General features: G+C 40.5%; 2 protein-coding genes across 3 annotated transcripts in view; one reads left to right on the top strand and one right to left on the bottom strand.

Annotated features, from left to right (window-relative positions):
- Positions 1-19,981, top strand: part of ST6GALNAC5 (ST6 N-acetylgalactosaminide alpha-2,6-sialyltransferase 5) — a 156,983-nt gene extending 137,002 nt beyond the window's left edge. The window contains exon 6 of the transcript XR_004001549.1: positions 19,851-19,981. The gene's annotated coding sequence lies outside the window, so the exon portion shown is untranslated. The remainder of the gene's footprint in view (positions 1-19,850) is intronic.
- The window catches only part of PIGK (phosphatidylinositol glycan anchor biosynthesis class K), a 115,600-nt gene that overhangs the window by 19,637 nt on the left and 74,503 nt on the right, over positions 1-21,460 (bottom strand). The window contains exon 10 of one of the 2 annotated variants that reach the window (XM_030572083.1): positions 14,596-14,671. The exons of the other annotated variant lie outside the window; for it this stretch is intronic. Within the exon in view, the coding sequence (XP_030427943.1) occupies positions 14,596-14,671 (76 nt within the window). The remainder of the gene's footprint in view (positions 1-14,595; positions 14,672-21,460) is intronic. 2 annotated transcript variants of the gene reach the window in all.

Genomic DNA, 21,460 nt, shown 5'->3' with positions numbered 1-21,460 from the left:
TGAAAAAAATAAATTATATGCTTAATGGAAAAGGGCTATCGCACAGAGAAGAAAGAAATCTGAGTTATTGCACCAAAAAGCCTCAAGCCTCAGTCAAATGTGCTGCTGTCAGGATGAGGGCAAAGAAGATGCTCAACTGCACTGCTGAAGGAACACAGTATTAGACACAACCTGCCCTTGTTTGCAGCTCTAAGTAGAGAAAAGGTTCTTCTGACATCAGTTGATAGAGGCAAAGGAATTCAGACAGCCATAGCAGCATTAACTGCGTATCACTCGGTCTAGACACTGCAACGCTTCATATATCACCAGCATTTGAAGACCCTTATAGAGCACAATAGAGATTGTGTTTGGTTAAAACCCTTAAGAATATCAAATTGAAATTTGTCACAATGAAATTACAACAAAGACTGGTCCCTTGGCATAGACCCTTCAGAACACAACATATAGAAATCTGTGCACTGTAACATCACAGCCTAGAACCTGGGAAAGGAACGGAGCACAATCCCCTAGAACAGGGGTTCCCAAACTGTGATGTGTGTACCCCGGGAGCATGCTAGACATCTCTGGGAGGTATGTGAGAGAAATTGTGTAATGGAGGATTTTGTTTATTTAATTTTTTGCATTTTCATAACAGGGTACTCAGATCAAGCTTTAAAACTCTAGGGGAATTTGTTATATAAAATATGATAGTTAATTTACTTCAAAATATACAATGAGAACACAGATACAAAAAGAGACGCTGTACAGCACAGGTTCAGCAACTGTTCAGTCTAACTGAGCAGGGGGGAGGGGGAAGGTTCCGATCATATATGTCGCACTATATCTGACATAGGAGTGAAATATGGAAAGGTGGCTAAAGACACAGCTAAAGCAGAACACCCAAAGTATCAGTGATGAGAAGCATGCTGAAACTGCTGGGGGGATGACTACTGACTCAATATGTGGATCTGAGCCTGTGAAGAGAAACACTGACACAAGGGACGAAACAGGATCTATATCAAAGAGACATAAATATGAGGAAAAGTACACCAACATGGGATTTACTTGGACTACAGTCAGTGAATACCCTCAGCTGCAATGTGTGTTCTGTGGTGAAGTCTTGTCAAATAATAGCCTAAAACGATCTCCTCTACGCAGACAATTGGAAACAAAACATGAACTAGGACAAACCATCAGAATTTTATATTGGATGTGGGCAGAGCTAATGGCAAGCAAGAAAGTTTTGTACTCTGCTGCTGCCACCGATGAAAATATTAAGGCTCTTGAAGCATAATACTTAATGAGTTACAGAGTTCTGAAGTCAGGAAAACCTCACACCGCAGTAGAGTAACTAATATTACCTGTGGCTGCAGACATGGTAAGCTTGGAGAGAAGGCCCCAAAATTAATTCAGTTAGTGCCACTGTCAAACAACAGTGTCACATTGAATAGACGATATGGCCAATGATATCCTAACTCAATTAGTGAACCATGTCACTAGCAGCCAGTACTTTGCTCTGTAACTGGACGAATCCACACACATGGCAGGCTTAGCTCACCTTCTGGTGTCTGTGCAGTACATTTACGAAGGTGTAAAACAGGAGGACATTTTGTTTTGCCAGTCACTGCCTACCAGAACAGCAGCTATGGAGATTTTCTGGTTGCTTGACAGCTTCATAAAACCAATATGATATCATCTGGTCACAATGCATTGGTATCTGCACCAGTGGAGCAAAGCCAATGACTGGTAGGCATAGTGAAGCAGTGACACGTATCACAGAGGTCACTCAAAATGTGATGTGGGGGCACTGCAGTATACATAGGGAAGTACTTGCTGCCAAAATTATGCCTAGCACCTTGAAGAAGGTGCTGGACTTTATAAAAGCTCGACCGTTGAATCCCAGAATCTTTTCCGCTCTATGTAATGAGATGGGAAACGAGCATGTCAATCTATTGCCCCACACAGATGTTCAATGGCTATCAAGGGACTAGCTCTTGGCATGTTTCTTTGAACTTCACTCCAAAGTCAAGGTATTCTTTACAGACTACCCGTCCCCACTCTCTCACTGTCTGCAGGACACAATCTGGGCTACTTGTCAAATATATTCTCTCGCCTGAATGAGCTAAGTATAGAACTTCATCGGCTGAATACAACCATTTTCAACGTCCAGGACAAAACTGAGTCAGTGATAAAAAGGACTCGCTCTGTGGAGGAAAACAACACTGAAATTTTCCCAAATTATGCATGAATTCCTGACAACGAAGGAACAACAGTTGCAGGACAGTGTTAAAAGTGACATCAAGCAACATCTCACTGAATTGGTGAGACAATTACATGAGCACCTTCCCTCAATGCAAACAGATGGGTCCACTACCCTTTCACAAATTTTTCTGCATTGCCCATGCCACAAGAGTTGTCAGTAAAAGAACAAGAGAATCTCCTGGACATCAAGGCTGAGTTCCAACAAAAGCCGTTTGCTGAGTTTTGGAAATGTGAGCAGAGTTTCCCGAATTGTCAGACAGGGCTGTCAAGGTTTTGATGCCGTTTATTACAACTTACCTGTTTGAAAGTGGATCTTCATCACTCACTAGAATGAAATCAGAGTACTGACAGTGTCTTTGTGTTGAAAACAACTTACAACTCAAACTATCACTCCAAATATTATGCGCCTGTGCTCGAACCACCTCCTCCCTTACATTAATGGTGAGTAGTACTACTAAACAATTGTTTAAGTTGATCAAATGTAAGCATACATTAAAACTAAAACCATAAATTACATGTATGATCATTATAGTCTTATATATTATGTGTTAATGTATATTATAATTTGTACAAGCAAACAGTAGATCTGGAAGGTGTACACAATAAGGGAAGTTTGGAAACCTCTGCACTAGGAGCTCCTCGATGGATAACATTACGCAATGATAATCAGCATATTTAGTGCTCGCTTATAAAACAATGACGCTATATAAATTCATAGACAGATCAACTGATCACTTACAGTAGCAGCACCATAAAAACATTTATGAAATTGCACGGCATTGCAGTAATCACAGTATTTTTTCATTTAAAACATCATCTTCCATGTGTTAATCACATCAAATGGGGATGTCTCTACTAGTCCAAGTTCTCTCCTTCCAAAGTGAATGCTTATATTTAAAACATATTGAATACAAAATTTTCACACAATCATGTGAGAAATCAGTGGAAGTAACTAACTGACAGTAAAACTGCTTAGAAAAATATAAGCTATTTTAAAGGCTGGCATTTTATTTTTGTCTATAAAGCCCCAACTGCTTGCTTGCAACATACACTCAGCAACTCCTCTTGCTTCTGTTCTGGTTTTCTACCCCAAGGAATGATCAACTTTTCTCTTGCCACCTGGGATGCCTGGAACGTTTTCCTCAACATGTCCTATGTGATAGTACTCTCCCCTCCTTCAAATCCCTCCTACAAAACTTACTATTTTATCATTTACCTACATCCCAACACTCTTCCTGACCTTGCTCCCTAATTTTAATGTATTAACAGAAAAGGGGAGAATGATAAAACAGATTAATGGCCTGTGTTATGCAGTAGGTCAGACTAGATTATCATAATGGTCCTTTCTGGCCTTAAAATCTATGAAAGCTTCTCTCACTGTTATCCATGTCCTTTGCTCCATATCCATTGCACTCTTAATGTGTGCGCACCCTGTCACAGTTGTCAGAAACTTTTTCCCTTAGAGCTGCCCATGGGATCAGATTGAGCGCCCTCTACTGCCACGCACTCTGGCTAACAGACATAAAGGGAGCAGCACCATTGATTCCCTCTGTTTCTTCTTGCCAGAAACTCAGATGCAGAGGGGTAGGAGGGCAAGTCATGGAATGAATGTGTACAGCACATCTCAAACCACAACAGTTACAGAACAAGCTAATAACTTTTTTTCTTCGAGTGATTGCACATGCGCATTCCACTCTTGGTGAATCACAAGCCATGAAATCAAGAGGTGGGATAGGAGTCTATCTGAACTAGGACTGAAGAACAGTTCTCTCAAATCTGCTATCATTTTTACAATACGGAGTGATGGCACAATGGATGCAAATGTGTTCATCGAAGACCAGGTTCCTGCTCTACAAATATCTATGATAGGCACTTGAGCTAGAAAGGCCACAGAAGCCACTTGCCATCTGGTCGGATGTACTGTCACTCTGCTTGGAGGACTACTACTAGCCAAATCTTTGCATAAGTGAATAAAGGAGACTATCCATGATGAAATCCTCTGAGAAGAGACTAGGAGCCCTTTCATCCTGTCTGTGATTTCCACAAACAGCTGGGAAGACAAGAGGAGCTGCTTGGACCTGTTGAAATAGAAAGCCAGTGCTCTTCTGATGTCTACTGTATGCAGCCTTTCCTCGTCTTTATTTGAGTTAGACTTTGGGAAGAATGACAATAAGTAAATCACTTGGTTAATACTGAAGTTGGCCAACACTTTTGAAACAAACTGGATGAGGATGTAGGTAAACCTTATGTTTAAAGAAAGTTAGAGTGGGGTCAGACATTAGTGCATGTAGTTCACCTACTCTCCTAACAGAAGGGATGGCCACCAAAAATGCCACCTTCATTGACATATGTAGTAAGGAACAGGTAGCTAAAAGCTCAAAGGAAGGCCCAAGCTCTAACAATGTCAAATTCAAGTCCCACAGGGGAACAGAATCTTGTATGTGAGAATATAACCACTCCAGGCCTTTCAAAAAAATAATTGACATCTTATTAGAAAATACAGAGCGATTATCTACCTGAGGGTAGAAAGCTAAGATAGTTCTACCAAAGTCCTCCTAGCAGATAACAACCAACCCTTGTTGTTTTAAGTATAAGAGAGTCCAAGATAAGATGGATTGAAAAATAACTTGGTAAAACTTCAGATTATTGGGAACAGATAGAGAATTGTTTCCACTTCACCAAGTAAGTAGATCTAGTATATGGCTTCCTACTATTTAAAAGCACATCCTGAACCTCTTTTGAACAAGATTCTTCCCCAGGGTCTAGTCATGGAGCATCCATCCAGGCTGTTAAATGAAGCAGGCAAATAGGATCTTGGGAAATTAGGTCTGAGTCCAACAGAAATAAAATTGGAGCTTTTATGAAAGGGAGAGGAGAGTGGAGAACCAGTGCAGCCAAAGCCAAGCTACCACCGCTCTTTGGGGGTGATTTAATTATGTCAATGAGAGAGCTCACCTGTTCACACAGAGCAGCTACACATGAGATCTTACAGTGGTGCAGCCGCTGTAAGGTCTCTAGAATAGACATAGCCCAAGAGGCTGTGAGGTTGTTTGGACTGGCAATGCAGAAATCCCAGAGTCAGGCTGCCTCTCGGCAGAGCTGCAATGAATGGACCCCTCCTGGCCATCATTACCAATTTTCTCCTTGACAGAACTGTAGGATGAGAGCTCTGAGAAACAAGAGGCTAATGCAGAACTGGGCACTGCAGTGATTGAACTGATTCAGCGAGTGCTGTTATGATACCATGGGAGCAATTTCCTGCACTGCTGGGAAAACCAGCACTGACAAAGACAACAAGCCCTTTGTTGCCGCAAACACCTCTGCCATTGCTGGTAATAGAATTGCTGCTGTTTGGTGAGTAACTGAAAACAACAGCACCATAGAAGTTACAGATGCTGTTTCAGGTGTCAGACTTGACAGTGCCTGTCCCAGCGCTGGAGTCAGCAGTGCCCTCCTTAGCTGTTAACCTGGATGAGTGCTTAGATTTAGGATGTACTCTATTCAATTCTCTATCCCCCTTCCTGGTGTGGTTTAGGACCTAGAGATCTTCCTTTTCCGGTCTTTTCCTTAGGAGCCTTATGCCTCTTCCTCTGCACCGGAGATTGTGACGAGATGCCGCCTCTGCCAGCGTTGGCAGAGCACTTCTCACTGTTGATGAAGTGGTTGTTCTCGCTGTGTGGGAAGGCTCTGTTGGTCGTCTCAGCACAGCTTCTGTTAAAAGAAACTTCAGCCTGGCATCTCTCTTTTTTTTGGTCCAAGACTTCAAGTCCTTACAAATTTGATATGTGAGATTCACCCAGACACTTTAAACAGCTCGCAGGTCGCTCACAGGCATCGGCTTGGATAAAAAAACAAGACTTGAAGACCAGTGACCAAGGCATTTCTTGGTACCAAAAACAGAACCCCAAGCAGGAAACTGAAAAATGACTGCTTGGGTGCCTTATGCAAGCTGCCCTGCAATGCATTTAGTTATTCGGTACATTCTACCACACTACAAGGCTTGTAATATTATTACATTCAGTGTCTTCCTGATGTTCAGAGATTAACAAAAAGTGCTAATACTGGCTTTGTGGCTCTAACAGAGAATGTGGGATGTACAGACAGAAGGAATTTCCATAGCATGAATATGTTGGTAATCTATGCCCTAAAAATAAAGTTCCCCATAATGACTGCTAAATTTCTAGGATTCAGGAAGCAGTGTTTAAAGAGAAAAAACGTATGTCAATGAAGATTCCAGATGTCTACTAGTCCTACATCTTCAAGATTAGGAACAGAAATTTTCCATGGTATTCTGACTTGATGAAATAGAGATGAACTAGATCCTTGACTGTGGTTGAAGATCACACAGCACAGATCCGGGAGTGGGGGGAGGGAGAGGGAGGGGTCATGGCTAAAAGTCCCCCTAACACCTCCTTTGCTAAAGAAGAAAGGAAGGGAGGGGTATAGGAACCACTATACTTGTTCTATGCCACTGGAGGATTCCCCTTATACTGGCATAATCCTCTCATGCCCATTTATGCCAACTTTGCAGGCAGAATCCACCAGCAGTACAATGCAAAGCAGTTCCACCACACTGCTGGCTGTGGCCAAAAGTCGGCTAGATAACTGTTATGGAAGTGATGCACTCATTTTGTGTCTTAAATTTCTTCTGAATGTATGAGATGGGTCAAAATTATAAAGTACTGATAAATATTATCCAAAGGTTTCTGTAGTTTCATTTATTCCTTAGAGAGATCATTTTGAAAAAAAAGTCAGCAATGCACTATATTAGAGTAGATTAGAACATCACTAATGTTGTGAATTAGTGAGTGTCCAAAAAGGATAACACATCAAAACGTTTATTAGACCAAATGTGGTTTAATTTTAATTCTTTAATATAATACTTCACAGCATTCTGGGAAATACTGTAGTACATTGTTACTTTGATTAGTATGAGGCCTCATTAGAGCATTCTGCTATTTAGCCTTTGCATGAGAAATGGCAAGGGCCAACCTCATTTTTACATATTAGAAAAGTGCAAGCCAGTGAGATTCCATGGTAATTGAAAAGATGAAAATTAATTTGAAATGTTCTGCCCAGCATTATAGGTTCTGTAATTCAACTAAAAGCAAATCAGCATTTGGGGTTGTTGTTTTTTTAAATGACTTCTTGAAGTGAAAGCCAGAGAAATAGATGATGGCACTGTTTGTCTCAGCTAGCTTTGTATAAACTTAGTGGAAGTTATCATGGCAATCAGTCATTCGCTTGACTTTATAAAGCAAGCATGAGCATGTGAACATCTTTCAGTTTTGGGGCAGTAAGACAGTATTCCCACTGTAAGTTTTTGATTATCCTTAACCTTGGAGTTCATCCATATTTCTTTTGGAGGGGCCAGATGAGCAAACAGCAGCCAGGAACTTGCTCTTGCATGCATACAATCTTGGCAGCATCTCTCTTCAGTGCTCTATGTCCATGCACATTGTGGAAGTTGGCAATAACCTACACCAGCGTTTGGTCCTATTGACAGAATGTTTGTTTTACTTCTCTTGGGTACAGAAGTAGCTATTCTTGCCCTTGGGGTATTGTGAGGCTGCAAGGCATGAAAAGCAGAAGCTACAGAAAACTCAACAATTCCCACATAAGCCTAGTAGTGAAAGAAACTAGATTCACAGCACAGCAGCTAGATCTTAGGAAGGGAACTCAGAACTGTCGTTTACTGGGTAACATCCATACACAATTCCATTTGCCTCCTTTTGTCCAGTTTACAAGTACAGGCAAACAAAACACAAGTTTAAACTGTGCTCAATTATAAGTATTTGTACTTACAAAGTGAAAAGGAGATGGAACCCAGCATGTGAACGTGCGCGCGCACACACACACACACAGACAATAAAAATGACACACAGTGTGTCCATTTCTAACTTTCTTCAGCATTAACAGACCCCGCAAATCGTAGAGATTGAAAAGGTAGAATAATGAGTGCAATATATTGCATTTTACCACAGCGTACAAAAGTAACCAGCATCCCTAACCTTCAGAATGTTGGCTTAAATTCAATCACCGGAGGAGAGGGAACCCACACATTTTGATGACCATCACCAAGCATCATGGTTTTCCACGTGTAGTCCAAGGTGTACAGAAGCACTGACATGGCCACTGATTGCCTTCCATCTACTCTCTTGCAGTCACAGGAGATGGCAGCACTAAAGGAGATAGCTGAACAAACACCCAGCTGCTGTTGATCAGACCTGCAGAAGAGGAAGAGGAGGACCTCCACTGTGGCCTGGTCTACACTGGGGGGGGGGAAACTGATCTAAATTATGCAACTTCAGCTATGTGAATAATGTAGCTGAAATCAACGTACTTCGATTGACTTACTGTAGAGTCTTCACTGCGGTGAATCGACTGTTGCCGCTCCTCCGTCAATTGTGCCTGTGCCTCTCGCCGAGCTGGAGTACAGGAGTTGACGGGAGAGCGCTCAGGGATGGATTTATCATGTCTAGACTAGACGCAATAAATCGATCCCTGCTGGAACAATCGCTGCCTGCTGATCTGGCCGGTAGTGAAGACATACCCCTAGTGAGAGATGGAGAAATGCAGGACTTTTCTTCTTGACTACTTGCCTGGTGATTCTGACTCATGGCATCACTAGGCAGAGGGAATACATTCTATACATAGAATATGTGTATTTTGTATACAAACACATAGTAATTAAGGATACCCACCTTAAAGGGGCTTGATTTTCAGAGAGGAGGTGTGTAGCAATTCCTAAACATACACTTACATCTCAAGTTGAACACTCAAAAAAAAATCACTGGTTGCTTTTGAAAATTGTGTCCTATACATTTGAAAATGAAGTAAAATCTTCAATATGAGTTTCATTCATTTTTATCTCCAGATAAATTGTTCTAATCCAAGAATATCAATGTCTGCATCTAAACTAAAACCTGTATTGCCTGTGTTCTCTTACGAAGCATTTTATGTGCCTGATTAAAATTTAAAAAACCCTTAACTCATTTTATAAAAGATGAATAAAATTTACATAGTGCTAATCACCATTTTATTTTCAACCAATTAAAGTGAAATGAACCTAATAACATGTAAACACATGAATTCTGACCCATCTGTTTGTCACTGTTTAACAAAGCAGGAAGTATTTTCCACAGAAAGTACTATTTTTTAAGTTAAACTTAAAATCTTAATTTCAAATTTAGACTATGAAAGAAAAAAGGAATAGTTTAATTGCAAATTAATGTCTGCTAGGTAACTGTAAAATGCAATTATATTGGAAATCACCTGTTTCTTCTGCATTATTCCTCCAAGGGGGTATCCCTTCACTAGATTGCATGCTCGCACAGGTTTCCCAACAGATAAGTTCAGCAAATTTTAACAAGGTTATACTGGCAAGTATTAGTTCATTCATCCAAAGATGACTCCCGTCATCCACTACTTCCTAGGAGTTAACCAATCCAAAGAGCAATGAAATCAGATGTTTCTCAGCAAAGGACAGTTTTAAATAAGTTATTAAAAGCAACTCATGAAAAAAGATTGCATTATAAATACAGGTGAGTCTCATGTTACGCGGGGGTTCCATTCCACATTTAGTGTGTAAAGCAAAAACCGCGTATAGTCAAAATTACATTGAGTTGAATGGCGGGCGGAATCACCCACACTACAGGTACTGTATTAAAATGGTTATTTTTCTCTCTTTTTTTGTTTTTGCCGACCGCATAAAGCTGAAATCGCGCATGTTAAATGCGCGTAAGATGCGACAGACCTGTATGCTAGAGATGACAGCTCAATGTGTAGTTCTTGTGCTGCTTGGAGCTGATGTGCCATCGTCTTAAGGAGAAATGGCACCACTGGTCTCCCTTGCAAGTGAGATGGTGTGTATGTGTGTGTGTGTAACAATATTCTGCCCATGGGCTGGGTTAGTGTGAAGATTTCACCAGTGAAGTAGAACATGAATGTCAGCTCCATATGTCAGTAAGGGAGAAGCATCAAGATTGTTTTATATGGAAGTGGCAGCTTGTACTCACTGCCTTGAACCCACAGGCACTGAGATAGCCACTTCCCCAACCTCTCATCTGGGTGAAAAAAGCAGGGAAGGAATATCTTCCGTAGATCCTTCTTCTATGGATGCCTATAGGAGACATGCATCCCTTCCTCATGGAGGAAGCCAGGAGAGACAACAGTTTAAATCCTTGGGTGCTGACAACTTCTCCCAGAAGTGCAGTATGTAAAATACTAGATTTAAGAAGGAACTGTCCTGAGGTAGGTGCAAAGGGAAAAGATTCCATTTTGAGCCAAGACAGGTGAGTGAAGATCCCTGCTGTCAGGAACAGGCTCTCATTGTTGGAGCTCTGCCAAAGTAGAATGCTCTGGAGGTGCAAGGAACCATCCTCATGGTCGGCTTTCGTTATAGTTACTGGACTATATTTTGAAAGCCCTTACCAGGATCAGTACTGGCTTCTGTGCATTGGATTGTTGTTGTCTCTCTGCTCCCCTTCTACAGCTCTGAAGACCCCTTATCCATTTCCTTCCTTTAATTTTTCATTTGATGCCCCATGTTGCAGTCCTCATCCTTCCAGCTATGGATTGGATGGGACAGTCAAAACTGTGCATTAAGACCCTAATACAACAAAATATTTAACTCATTAAGTAGTCTCAACTACTCACATGCTTAAAATGAATCAAGTGCTTAAGAGCTTTGCTGAACTGGAACCTCAGTGGCAAAAACAAGTTCTTGTTGAGCAATGCAAAGGTATGCGTACCCTACAGGATTAATTTAATATAGTAATCCCTTGGGGCTACAATCATAATTCTTTCCCCTTAACAGTTACTTCTAGAAAACCAATTTTTTTAGTTGCTAATTTTGAAGGTTTCTGTTCTCAAATTAGGATCAAATAGTTCTCTGGGGAAATGAAACAGTAATTTATTTGCTAAGTTTCATTAGTAAAAAAAGCAATAAAGGGATACTAGATACATTAGGATATTCATTTACTAGTTTCTATAGCAATGTGTGTTTTCACCAGACAAGTAGAGTACATATAGGAATGCTCAACCCTTCAGAAGTAAATGCAGAGCATTCTAGGTCGCACCCTTAGTGTGGGCCTCCCACCCCCACCTTAGAGCACATTGACAAGCTACAGTGAACCTTAAAGTTACTATTACAAACAAAAATCTAAACTATTGTACTGTTCCATAATGCTAATGTGTTTTCGCTTAATATGATCAGTATTTAACAAAGGACTGGAAGAAATAAGTATCCAATTTGATTCTGGCCTCAAGTTGCCATTTAATTAAGTTTTTAATTATAACAAAATTAAGAGAATGGACACTTATCATTGAAACATCCCTTTCATCAATATCTGTAACGTTACTGGGCGACATCATAGGAGGATAGTTCAAATGTCAAGCTCCGATTAAGCAAGGTGTATAAGCATGTGCCTAAATTTAAGTACATGAGAAGCTCCACTGAAGTTAGGCACATGTTTAAATACCTTGCTGAATTAAGGCCTTACTAATGAATATTTTGTATATGATGAACAAAAACAGAATCTTCTAACATACAACTTATTTTTCTTCCAAATTTGACTTAAATTAACATTTTTCTCTACCCTCTCACTAGAACAAAATAAAAGCAGAATTTAAAAAACGAAACAAAAAAACTGAACTGAAATACCTCCTAACTTTTTTGCCTTTTTATACACAAATTCAATCCACATTTGTCTGCATATATTAGCATAAAAAACCCCTCACATTTTTAGGATGTCTTCTGTAGTACTCTTGTTAAGCTTGACTAAGCTATTTTGAAACTTAATTTAAATATTTTTGTTCTAGAGTATGTGATTACTTCATGCTACTTACAGGATATTTTAAGAATCAAAGAGCCATCATGTTGATTTCTAATGTCTTGGCAATTCATTCTGTACAGGCTGTCAACCAGTTGGCTGCCAAGCTCCCCCTAGTAATGTAATATTTCAAAAACAGTTGTGTGTTCATTTCATGTGAATGCTTGTTTTATAGCAGATTTAAATTTTACATTAGTGGCTGTCCAGGCTCTTCCTTTTCCAATTACTTAAAATATTTTTAAATTTAATGTTTGTGCTTTTTGTTTTAGAATGGTAAAGCAATTATCTCCCTTTTCTGTGTATGTCTGATTTGCTCTATATTCAGAAAATGGGTGGTTTACATTTTAATATTAATATGCCCTTTGGTTTTTATCCTTTCATTTCTTGTGTGTCTGTATATTTAAATTGTGCACTAATGTATTGAGTCTGATACAAGTATTGAATTTAGAATTGCTAAACTCTATGTTGTTGTTGTCCTATTTTTATACTAATATAGTAACAGATTACTACTAATACCAGAGAAGTGCTGTGTTGAAGTCAAAATTGGGCGCAGTGTTTCTTTTTTATGCAATTCATATGTAAAACAATTCAAGATGTACTGTACCTGATTTTTTCTCAGATAGCAAACAAATGAGAAATCAAAGAGAAGCCTTTTAATGGCTACCATATTACAGTGGTTTAAAAACTGAAGAAAATATTAGAGATTATGTTTAAGGACCTCAAGAAACAGTGACAGACATTTGGTGATACCCAGAATACCAACAAACTTATGGTACCATTTGAATAGAGTTCCCAGCTATCTATTAGGCTATTCCAAGTAATTAAGATACAGGTCATCACATTATCAGGCAAAAGAATGTAAATGTGAAACATCCCCAGTCATCAACATAGAGTATATGCTGCTTGTCCTTTTCTTCAAAAAGAGTGCCTACTCCAGGAGCAGGGATTTGCCAGGGCATTCTGCCCCCTCACATACTCCGTGGATAAGGGCCTCCAAGGGGGTGGCATAGAGCTTTACATCATCCTATGCCAGGGAAATCCCTAGGTAACTAGGTCTGTCTAGCTGCTTTGCACCAGATGACAGGGAGGATCTAGTTCTATACTATTGGTAAGCTTCTGTTATAGCAACGAGATAAAGTATACGAAAATCATATTTCTGCCTTCCCACAATGCAGTATTCCATTGCAAGACATCACACAATAACCAAATGAACCATCCATGGTTATTAATTTCTTTAAGCTGTAAAAATATTATTGTGACATTTAATCTGGCCAGCCATCTTAAAGGTTAATTCTCTTTCCTGTTTCAGATTTTCCTCTAGGTGAACCAATCTGTGCAGTTTCTATTTACCTATTCCAAACAACCCACAAACTGTTTCACTGCTCGCTCTCACTGGTAAGAACATATTGACTTGCTGCCTGCTCTGTTGTTTAATTCATTTATGCTGAGAGTCAGGCATGAAGACAGAATTTTAAATGTGACATTTGCAGGCTGTTTGGTCATCTGAAGCTCTGACAGCACCAGGGAATTCCTGACATACAAACTGGCCCTGATTTCCAATCTCCAATGTTCTGAACACATCAGATATTCTTTCCGAAGGTGCAGATTTCAGCCAAAAAAATAAAATAAAATCCTGTGTGTTTACATCTTGCAGAAAAGGCCTGTACACTTGAAAGTTTTAAAATAAAGTCCATGTTTCCTTTAAGCTAAAACTGGCATTGCCTGCAGCAAGCAATTCAACTGCAAAGAAACACTCTGATTGACAAAGGTACTTGGAAAGATCTACAACAACAACAATTAATAAATACTCATAGGATATTCTCAGCAACTTAAACATTTGGTGGATTTCCATTTTCTCCTGTTGATCTATCATGGTTCAAAGTCAATTGTGTCTGAAGGCCAGAGCTGTAGATAATCTGTCATCTAGACAATATTAACATCTGGCCCAATGAGCCAGCAGTTAATTACAGCCACAATTAGAATGAAATACCTAAGGCAAAAATTTACCAACAGTGCTTTTTGTTGTGATACCAGCTACGCTGCGCAAGGAACAGAAAGTATGATGGCACTACTGTAGTTGGAAATGGAAATGTTACTCAGATCTCATTCAGAATTATATTGGGAAGGGAAATTGTTTTCCCTGTTCAACTCTTCATTACAAATACACTGTGATAATGGTATTGTAATTTAGCTGCTTTTTCAAAGAGAGCAGGCATGCTGTGATTCGGGTCAAGATACAAGTTGGAAGAAATCTAGCTCTGTTTTTTAGGAGAAAAAATACAAAAATTTTAACTGCATCCTGTGCCATCGGTGAAATCAGAATTCTTGTGTCGTCCTGCAAGTATCCTTTCATTGCTGTGCTTTGAATAAGACTTTCATGATTTAACAGCTGTCATCTAAAGTTTGTGAGTGCCTCTAGCATAAGCACATTGATTCTGTAAAACCTAACAAAAGTATTACATTTTAAAGATTATGAATCTTGCTTATTCTGAAAGCAAATACTTGTAATGGAAAGGCATACCTGGTGTATTATCTGAGCTACAGGAAGCTGTTCAGCATATTTTAGTGGTTCTGTTGCCATCTCATCATTTGGAGCCCTGAAAATAAATGAAGTTCATATTAATAAATGTTCTTACAATTATTACAAAAAACAAACTTCTGGAATTAAAAACAAAAAAAGCTACATTACTACCCACTGGCCAAGGTTCACCACTCCAGGCCAATAGGGGCTGTGGGAGGCGGTGCGGGCCAAGGGATGTGCTGGCTGCCCTTCCTGCAGCCCCATTGGCCTGGAGCGGAGAACCGAGGCCAGTGGGAGCCACGATGGGCCGAACCTGCAGATGCGGCAGGTAAACAAACCAGCCCGGCCCGCCAGGGGCTTTCCCTGAACAAGCGGCGGCCCTAGTTTGAGAACCACTGATCTAGAGGGAACAATGTTTTGCTTCATTATAATCGGAAAAGTAAATCCCCACCTTAAAATAGTTTTTAAAACCGAGAGAAAATAATAAGACAAGTTAGTGTAAATAAAACTAGTGTTACTCATGGCTGCTGTTTTTCACTGGGATAATTCAAATATGTAGAAAGTTTAAAACCAGCAGGCGGAAACCTGAGAAAACATTTTAATTTTGTTTTAAGTGAATTCAGCTGGTGAAAGAGGCTTGCCTGATCTCCCTGGAGAATGAAGTTGTTTGTTTACAGAACAGGTGCAGCATTGGCAATGACAGTGCAAGCTTCTCCATATGGTCCCACTAAGGTAACTCAAATGTGACACCACCACGGGCAAGTGGATAAATCATTCTCCTTCCCTTCTCTGCCAAAAATGTCATTCAATGCCAGCTGTAGTGGTGAGTTTAACAATGCAACCACTTGTCCGCTTTGAACTGGAGTAAGACCTCCAGCTGGCTACCCCGTTGATATGCTGCTGAAACTGTACACTAGGTTTCCTTGTTATTAAACCCAGATAGAGCAGTTTCCTTGCTCACTCTCTCTCTCTGTCACTATGAGAGAGAGAGATGGCCCAGAAAGAAATCCAGTTAGCGTAAGATCTCTCTAGGAAAGAAAAAGGGGAAGTTGATTAGTAGGGAAAACCATTCTGAGGAACTCATTGAGTCTAAACCTGCTCCAATGTGTACACTCATGTACACTTTCAAAATGTATTTCAATCTTGGAGCCTCACTAGACAGCTCTCTGCTCCTGGATCCCCAACTACCAACAATGGCCAGAAATACTCTCTCTCTCATCTTCAGCTGACCAGAGAATTGAGCTCTTTCCTCTCCTGTACAGCACCTGCTTCAGGTCACCAATGCTTTGGTTGGAAACATGGTGTGTCTGGGACTAACCACTAGGCTGCTCAGTCTTTTCATCGAGTGCAGAATGCAGCTGCCTACCCCTCTCAGTAGGGAAGAATTGTGAAAGCATATTACTGGTTGGCTACCAGTATAGATGCCGACTTCTCCTCTTTCCTGTGGGTGCTCGACCCCCACTCTGCCTTCCAACCCTTCCACAAAGTCCCCGCGTCAACTCTGCCCCCTCCCTGCCCCTATTCCAACTCCTTTCCCAAATCCCGGCACCAGCCCCACCTCTTTCCCACTTGCTTCACTGAGCGTGCCACGTTCCTGCTCCTCCTCCTCCCTCCCGGAGCGTGCTAAAGCTGCCAAACGGCTGTTTGGCAGCAGCCGGGCGGGAAGTGCTGGGAGGTAGACAGAGAAGCAGGGATGTGGCACGCTCACGGGAGGAGGAGGAGATGGGGCAGGGGGGTGAGGGGAGCTTGGTGGCCAGGGGATACAGAGCACCCACGGAGTTGGCACCTATGGCTACCAACAAAACTCAAGGTGCTGGTTGTCTTCTGGGAGCCATAATGAACAGCTCAGCCCATGGTTCAATACAGAACTATTCCTCGTTTTAACCTTCCCTTTGAACAGAACGCTCAGTTTAAGATTGAGTTAGGTATGCTTGTAGGAGAGGAGTATCACTATATCGTCGTATTAAACACTAGTACCAAAAATATGGCCTTATTCTTCCATGGTCCTATGTAAACATAATTATGACAATTATTCTGGAGACAAATTAACCTGTAGACAGGGGAGGAGGAGGACAGAAAGGGATAAGAAAAGGGAAACAAATTTTAAAGGTGTTTTTTGAACATCTCTCTATCCAGCAGTGTGGACCACCCCATCCTTTTCTGCCTCCACCCCCAGCCCAGTCCCCTTCTTCTTTTTGGCCCAATGTACATGTTGGAATTTTCCTGTTTCAGCTGGAGGGAAAGACTGAGGTCGTCTCTTTTGGGGGCTGTTTGCTGCAACAAATTCTTAGTACAAAAGCCAATCAGGGCAGAAGAATTAGAGTAGTCAGAGTAATATGCATAATCACTGTGTGATTTTTGAGAAATAACTCCGCTGATTATGCAAATCCCTGTACTCTGATTGGCTAGCTGTCATTATTAGCCCACTAGGACATAAGGATCTGCATCTAGTATAGTTATTAAGAAATAACCATACAGTGATTATGCAAATCTGATATCCACAACCAGAGTGCAGAGAATTGCACAACTGAGAATAAACCCTCTAGTTATCCATCAGCAGCTGTTACAGCATCCATGCACTCTGCCTGGTTGAGACAATACCATTTGATTGGAACTGCACAGAAATTGTTAGTATCTCTGCTACAAACTAAGGTAACTGCCCTGGAATCCCTGCTTTTCATACCCTCGGACAACTGTGGATATACTTTATGGCACTTATGTTCTTTATACCTCAACAGGGATAGGGTCATTTACACCAACTACAGCTTTGATCCTGCAAGTTCTTGCAAGGTGTGCAGCAGGAAGTGAGATGCTGTTATAGTCCAGATCAAGTCTCAGTAGAGACTGTGGGTGGGCATATAGCCAAGGGTTCTCTATGGCATGGAGAACCAAATCCACAAAGTGAAAATCTCAAACTACTTGTGCATCCAATCCCTTAATCTCTCACGTCCACAGGGCAAGAGAGGGGTAGGCTGTGGTGGAACACTGATTTGTCTGACGAGACAGGCCTAAGTGCAGTCCTCAGGAAACCAAATCAGGTATGTGTCCCTCTCTTTGGGCTTTTTAGTACACACATATGCCGTACCATGCTATACCTAGCCATCAGGACTACACTAGAACGTTGCTATTTCTCTCCTAGACATGAGACTTCTTAATCATGTGAGCCTTCCCAACACCAGGAAATTCCTGACATACATACTGGATAAAAGTAAAGGTTCTCTGTTCTTGAAGGAAGTTGCAGCAACCAAAATGTTGATACTCCTGTTTGAAAAAATCTCCAAAGACATATTTTAGTAAAGCAGAACTTCACTAACTTGTGCTAATAACTGATCTGTGAATAACCACTGTGAATCAGCAAATTTTGAGAATTAGCAAGTTAGTGAATAAAACAATTTAGAAAGGATAGTTCATGACAAATTTACTTTGCTCATTTGGAATGTGCAGTCCAATTTTCATTCTTTATGATACTACACTGTACCAGTAAACCTACTGTATAATATTTTGTAAAATGCATGAGGTCTTACTAAGATGAGCGCTCCTTATAGCTCCATACTCAGAGATCTTTCCTGACAAGAACAGGGGTGGGGGCTTGTTTTTATAAACTGTGAATTATGGAACATGCAGGTTAGTGAAGTAACTAAGTTATGGGCCCACGGATGGATGGATTTCTCTCTCACTTTTTGAAGGCAGGAGGAGGGGGGGCTTGTACGTGTATGTTTTACAAAAGCTTCTCTAGACATTTTACTCCCAGCTTCCTTCCCTTCTGATCAACCTTAGAGCTGTTCAAAATGATAAATAGTTTGTTACAGAACAGTCTTATTTTTCTAATGGCATTCGGATGCATTTATTGTAACACCTGCATCCTTGGCTCTGCTCTGAGGGAGCCAAGACAGAGCTACTGTTATGGTCTCAGCTGAGAGCTGTGTATATGTTATGATATTACGCATGTCTATTATGCGTGTCATTCCCCTTAATTCAAAAAGCGTGCAACCTTCTGACAAGCTCCTAGGCACTATGGTAATACTATAAATAGTAAAATAATTAATCACCACTGTCATAAACAGATAATTAAGGGTTAATGTCTCTTACCTGTAAATGGTTAAGAAGCTAGGTAAACCTGGCTGATACCTGACCAGAGGACCAATAGGGGAACAAGATACTTACAGATCTTGGTGAAGGGAAGTCTTTGTTTGTGCTCTTTGCGTTGTTGTTCGCTCTCGAGACTGAGAGGGATGGGACATCAATCCAGGCTCTCCAAATCTTTCTGAATCAGTCTCTCATGTTTCAAACTTGTAAGTAATTAGCCAGGCAAGGGGTGTTAGTCTTATGTTTGTTTTCTCAACTTCTAAATGTTTCTTTTTTGCTGGAAGGATTTTACCTCTGTTTGCTGTAACTTTGAACCCAAGGCTAGGGGGCGCCCCTCTGGTCTATAGGAATCTGATTACCCTATAAAGCATTTTCCATCCTGATTTTACAGAGATAATTTTTACCTTTTCTTTCTTTAATTAAAAGCTTTCTTTTTGAGAACCTGATTGATTTTTACTTGTTTTAAGATCCAAGGGGTTTGAATCTGGACTCACCAGGGATTGGTGGGGGGAAAAGGAGGGGGATGGTTAATTTCTCCTTGTTTTAAGATCCAAGGGGTTTGGATCTGTGTTCACCAGAAAATTGGTGAAGTCCCTCAAGGCAACCCAGGGATTGGACAAAATTTTGGGGGAACAGAGAGTGCCCCAGACACTGGAATTCTGGGTGGTGGCAGTGTATACCAGATCTAAGCTAGTAAATAAGCTTAGCAGTGTCCATGCAGGTCCCCACATTTGTACCCATAAGTTCAGAGTGGGGAGAGAAACCTTGACAACCACCACTATCATGGGATAGTATTTCCTTATTTAGTGTCTTCACTTAACATTCATACCATGTCTTTATCCAGGTTCAATTCAGAACAGGTTTCAAAGACCTATGAACTAATGTACACTAGAAAGTTGTACCACTATAACTATGTCAGTTGGGGGAGTCATTTTTTACTTATACAGTTATAAGTCCTAGTGCAGACGGAGTTATACTACTGTAAATGTGCCTTACACTATTAGAGCTTATTTCACTTTTGCAGTTGCACGGTCTTCCTTTTCTGAGGGGGGTGAGGGGGGCACAGAGGATGGAGAAGCATGATAGGAGAGGCTGGCTCTTTTCTGCTTTTCTTCACTGAAGAGGGGAGAAAGGTCAAGGGCTGCCCTGCTTCCTCTTCTCCATTTCAGAGTGGAATAAAATACCAGGTTAGAAGAAATGGCACCTCCCACCAAGGTCATCCTGACTCTGCTTGTCCCCTTCACAGCGAGATCAAAGAAAGCAAGCACTAGTACCTCCTCCGAAGAATCCCCTAAAGCAGAGCCCGGAGATATGCATCTATTCAGAGATAAGATGGACATCAGGAAAAAAAAAATGGACTCTGCTATGAAAAACTACTTATCTTATTGAGCCCCTCAGGGATTTGTAAATTGATGGAAGTGTGCTTGATCACAGATGATGTATCTTTTGGACTACAATTTCACAAAATCCACTAGCTTCACCATTTAGTTCATTTATATTTCACACTCGGATCTTTATAAAATTAAAAGCTAATTTACTTTAATGCAAGCTTCTTTGTGCTTTTAAAATAATTCTATTATAAACACACAGACACTTTGAATTAATTAATTTTCTCACCAGCAATAGGCCTTTCTGTCCCAATTGAGCATGACAGCAGACAACTGCCAACAGTGTCAATACGAGCTCGCACACTAGCGTATAAAAACAGTATTCCAGTATGCCCGACATCTGGTAATTTAGACATAAAGAGATTTTGATTCTCACGAAGGAGAGGGAAGAGACATGAAATCAGAGGAGAATTAGGAAACAGCAAGAGATATCAAAAGAATATCTTTAAAAAATTCAATTTGAAAGCAATTTCTGTATTGCTGCTATGACTGCTCTTAGAAAAGGAGAATGGAGCAGAAGCCACAGAAACTGACGGTAATTCTAGTAAAATGTGTCAAGATATTTAGTGAGGAAGCAGATTTGTTATTTATATAGTGTCGTGTGGGCACATTCTGTTTCACAATAGGCAGCAAGTACTAAAGAACGAACTAAATCCCTATCACCAAGAGATGGCATATTACAATAGGGGATAGGCACATTTTAATACTCATGAATATGGCTAGATTCTGGTATAACACTAAGAACAACATATAGTCACTATAGCTCATATGATTCACCCCAGAAAAGGAGGGCTTTCAGGAATTTTTTAAGCGTTGGAAAGGACAGGACTTGGTAAACAGGACATGCCAGAATATGTGGTTGCTTTGAGACTGCAAAACACTGAATAGTTGTCTAGGAGATTGTGGGCTAGCAAGGGTAGACATTTGTTCCTAGAGTCACCAGCTTTGTTGGTCTACACTGACTGAGTAGCTGTTCCAGGCATAAGAGCAGCATGACAGAAGAAATGCTGCAAGTGACAACAAAGTCACTATGTGGTAGCAGGATGCAAAGAGTGTAGCAATGGCCTGAGACAGATATCCAGAGCGAAAGAGAAAACAGTGGGGGTGAAAATATTAATTTTAAATCTTGTCTGGCACCAGTAGCTTTACTGTCTATAAATACATGAACAAGTTTGCATCTGGCAATAAAAACAACACAAAATAACAGTACTTTATGCATCACATCAGAGAAAGTTATTAGGTTCCCCATTAAAGAAGACTGAAATGGGCTATATCTGGTTTGAGTGAATAGTTTTTAAAATTGACCATTGAGAAATTTATGTACTATATCGAGACTAGAAGATTAAGAACTAAACTTTAGTTTAATGCCATCTACCTGCTCCACCTGCCAA

This window comes from Gopherus evgoodei, chromosome 8 (assembly GCF_007399415.2).
Source record: "Gopherus evgoodei ecotype Sinaloan lineage chromosome 8, rGopEvg1_v1.p, whole genome shotgun sequence".
In the NCBI taxonomy this organism is placed as follows: Eukaryota; Metazoa; Chordata; order Testudines; family Testudinidae; genus Gopherus; species Gopherus evgoodei.
This window is presented reverse-complemented; position numbering and strand designations above follow the sequence as displayed.